At 52.7% G+C, this 2,616-nt stretch overlaps 1 protein-coding gene across 3 annotated transcripts in view; it reads left to right on the forward strand.

Annotated features, from left to right (window-relative positions):
* LOC308328157 (polycomb group RING finger protein 5-B-like) overlaps positions 1 to 2,616 on the forward strand; it is a 17,067-nt gene that overhangs the window by 1,257 nt on the left and 13,194 nt on the right. For 2 of the 3 annotated variants that reach the window (XM_080781885.1, XM_080781887.1), the window contains exons 2-3: positions 265 to 1,302; positions 2,227 to 2,323. In XM_080781885.1, the coding sequence (XP_080638011.1) occupies positions 1,188 to 1,302; positions 2,227 to 2,323 (212 nt within the window). In that variant the 5' untranslated portion in view covers positions 265 to 1,187. The remainder of the gene's footprint in view (positions 1 to 264; positions 1,303 to 2,226; positions 2,324 to 2,616) is intronic. The other variant, XM_080781886.1, reaches the window with a different exon arrangement.

The raw sequence follows: 2,616 nt of genomic DNA on the forward strand, positions 1-2,616 counted from the left end.
TGAAATGTGACCTGTAATGCGTGTGTGTGTGTGTGTGTGTGTGTGTGTGTGTGTGTGTGTGTGTGTGTGTGTGCGTGCGTGCGTGCGTGCGTGTGCGTGCGTGCGTGCGTGCGTGCGTGCGTGCGTGCGTGCGTGCGTGCGTGCGTGCGTGCGTGCGTGCGTGTGTGTGTGTGTGTGTGTGTGTGTGTGTGTGTGTGTGTGTGTGTGTGTGTGTGTGTGTGTGTGTGCGTGTGTGTGTGTGCGTGCGCGTGTGCGTTGCGGCAGAATGAAGAAGGCCACACCCACCCACCGTGACATCATGACCTCCACCGTGTGACCGTGTGACCTCCCCCAGGGATATCCACCGGGCGGGCTGTGACCTCTTGACCTCCGCGCCGTCAGAGATGACCAGTGGATGGGCGTGGTCACATGGCCTGATGGGCGTGGTCGTGGTCGCTTCGGCCTGGAGGAAACCGCTGAGTGCGCCGGACCGTCGGAACGCCGGACCGCCGTCGGTCCAGACGTCCGAGACCTGAGGAACCTTTCTCCTCCCGTCCGGAGGGGGAACCGTTTGGACAACGCACCGACCGACAGACGGAGGGGGAAGCGTTTGGACGCCGCGCCGACCGGGAGCGGTCTAGGGTTAGGACGTTGCAGCGCTCAGACTGTATAGTCCTATCGAACAATTATAGAACGCAATTTAAAAGAGACGGAACTTCCGGGTCCAAAACATCAGAGACTTCTCACCGTTATTCCAACCGCTGCGTCTGAGGGCAAAACCCACCCGGGGAGACTTTGGACGAGCTTTAACCTTGAGCGAGGTCATAGACCCCCCCCCCCCCCCCCCCCCCAAGGACCAGGTCGTAGAGCAGGTCACAGACCCCCCCAAAGGACCAGGTCGTAGAGCAGGTCACAGACCCCCCCAAAGAACCAGGTCGTAGAGCAGGTCACAGACAGTCGCACCAGTTATTACGTTGTTATTATTATTAATTATGAAAGCTCTCTAACGTTGTCATCGTCCGATTAGCTCCTCCCTCCTCCATGTCATCAGACATAAACATTTTGTCGGCTTGCGATGGACGGACCCGAATGTTGACCTTTCACCCCTGACCTTTAACCCCTGAACTGTCACGGACCCTGGGGTCAAGCTTCCTGTTGTTGTTGTTGTTTTTTTTTTTTTGTTGTTGTTTTTTTTTCTTCTTCCAAACATGGCGTCGACAGGAAGGAAGCACCTGGTTCAGGATTTTAACCACTTCATCACCTGCTACCTGTGTGGAGGATACCTGATCAAACCTGCCACGGTGACGGAATGCCTGCACACCTGTGAGTGACTCCGCCCCCTTTAGTTAACTGCACCCCTGTGAGTGACCCCGCCCCCTTTAGTTTACTGCACACCTGTGAGTGACCCCGCCCCCTTTAGTTAACTGCACCCCTGTGAGTGACTCCGCCCCCTTTAGTTAACTGCACCCCTGTGAGTGACCCCGCCCCCTTTAGTTTACTGCACACCTGTGAGTGACCCCGCCCCTTTTAGTTAACTGCACCCCTGTGAGTGACCCCGCCCCTTTTAGTTAACTGCACACCTGTGAGTGACTCCGCCCCTTTTAGTTAACTGCACACCTGTGAGTGACCCCGCCCCCTTTAGTTAACTGCACACCTGTGAGTGACCCCGCCCCTTTTAGTTAACTGCACACCTGTGAGTGACCCCGCCCCCTTTTAGTTAACTGCACACCTGTGAGTGACCCCGCCCCTTTTAGTTTACTGCACACCTGTGAGTGACTCCGCCCCTTTTAGTTAACTTAACTGCACACCTGTGAGTGACCCCGCCCCTTTTAGTTAACTTAACTGCACACCTGTGAGTGACCCCGCCCCTTTTAGTTTACTGCACACCTGTGAGTTACTCCGCCCCTTTTAGTTTACTGCACACCTGTGAGTGACTCCGCCCCTTTTAGTTAACTGCACACCTGTGAGTTACTCCGCCCCTTTTAGTTTACTGCACACCTGTGAGTGACCCCGCCCCTTTTAGTTAACTGCACACCTGTGAGTGACTAGTTTACTTTAGTTTACTTCAGTTGATTTTATGTAGTTTTATAATTTTATTTCATAAGTAGTCTTTGGAATGAGATTCCATTTACTTTTGCATAGCATTTTAGTTGATGATAACTGTTGTCCTCTGCTAGTGTGACACAGCGAGGCTAGCCGTAGACTATTAGCCTGATGCTAACTGTTGTGTGGTCATGTGACCTCCAGTCTGTAAGAGCTGCATCGTTCAACACTTTGAGGAAAGCAACGAGTGTCCCAGATGTGGAGTCCAAGTCCACGAGACCAACCCTCTGGAGATGTTGAGGTCTGTCTGTATTTCCTTTTTCCATATTAATGAAATCCACATGTCACACAAACATACACGATGCAATGCAATATAACTGTACAAACAAAATAACATGTAACACAATGGCATGATGGTAACCATGGCAACGAATGGTGTCCGTTTCCTGTGTGTGTGTGTGTGTGTGTGTGTGTGTGTGTGTGTGTGTGTGTGTGTGTGTGTGTGTGTGTGTGTGTGTGTGTGTGTGTGTGTGTGTGTGTGTGTGTGTGTGTGTGTGTGTGTGTGTGTGTGTGCGTGTGTGTGCGCTGTGCAGG

The sequence above is a fragment of the Protomyctophum bolini genome (genome assembly GCF_963924005.1).
Source record: "Protomyctophum bolini genome assembly, chromosome: 14".
NCBI classification, from domain to species: domain Eukaryota; kingdom Metazoa; phylum Chordata; class Actinopteri; order Myctophiformes; family Myctophidae; genus Protomyctophum; species Protomyctophum bolini.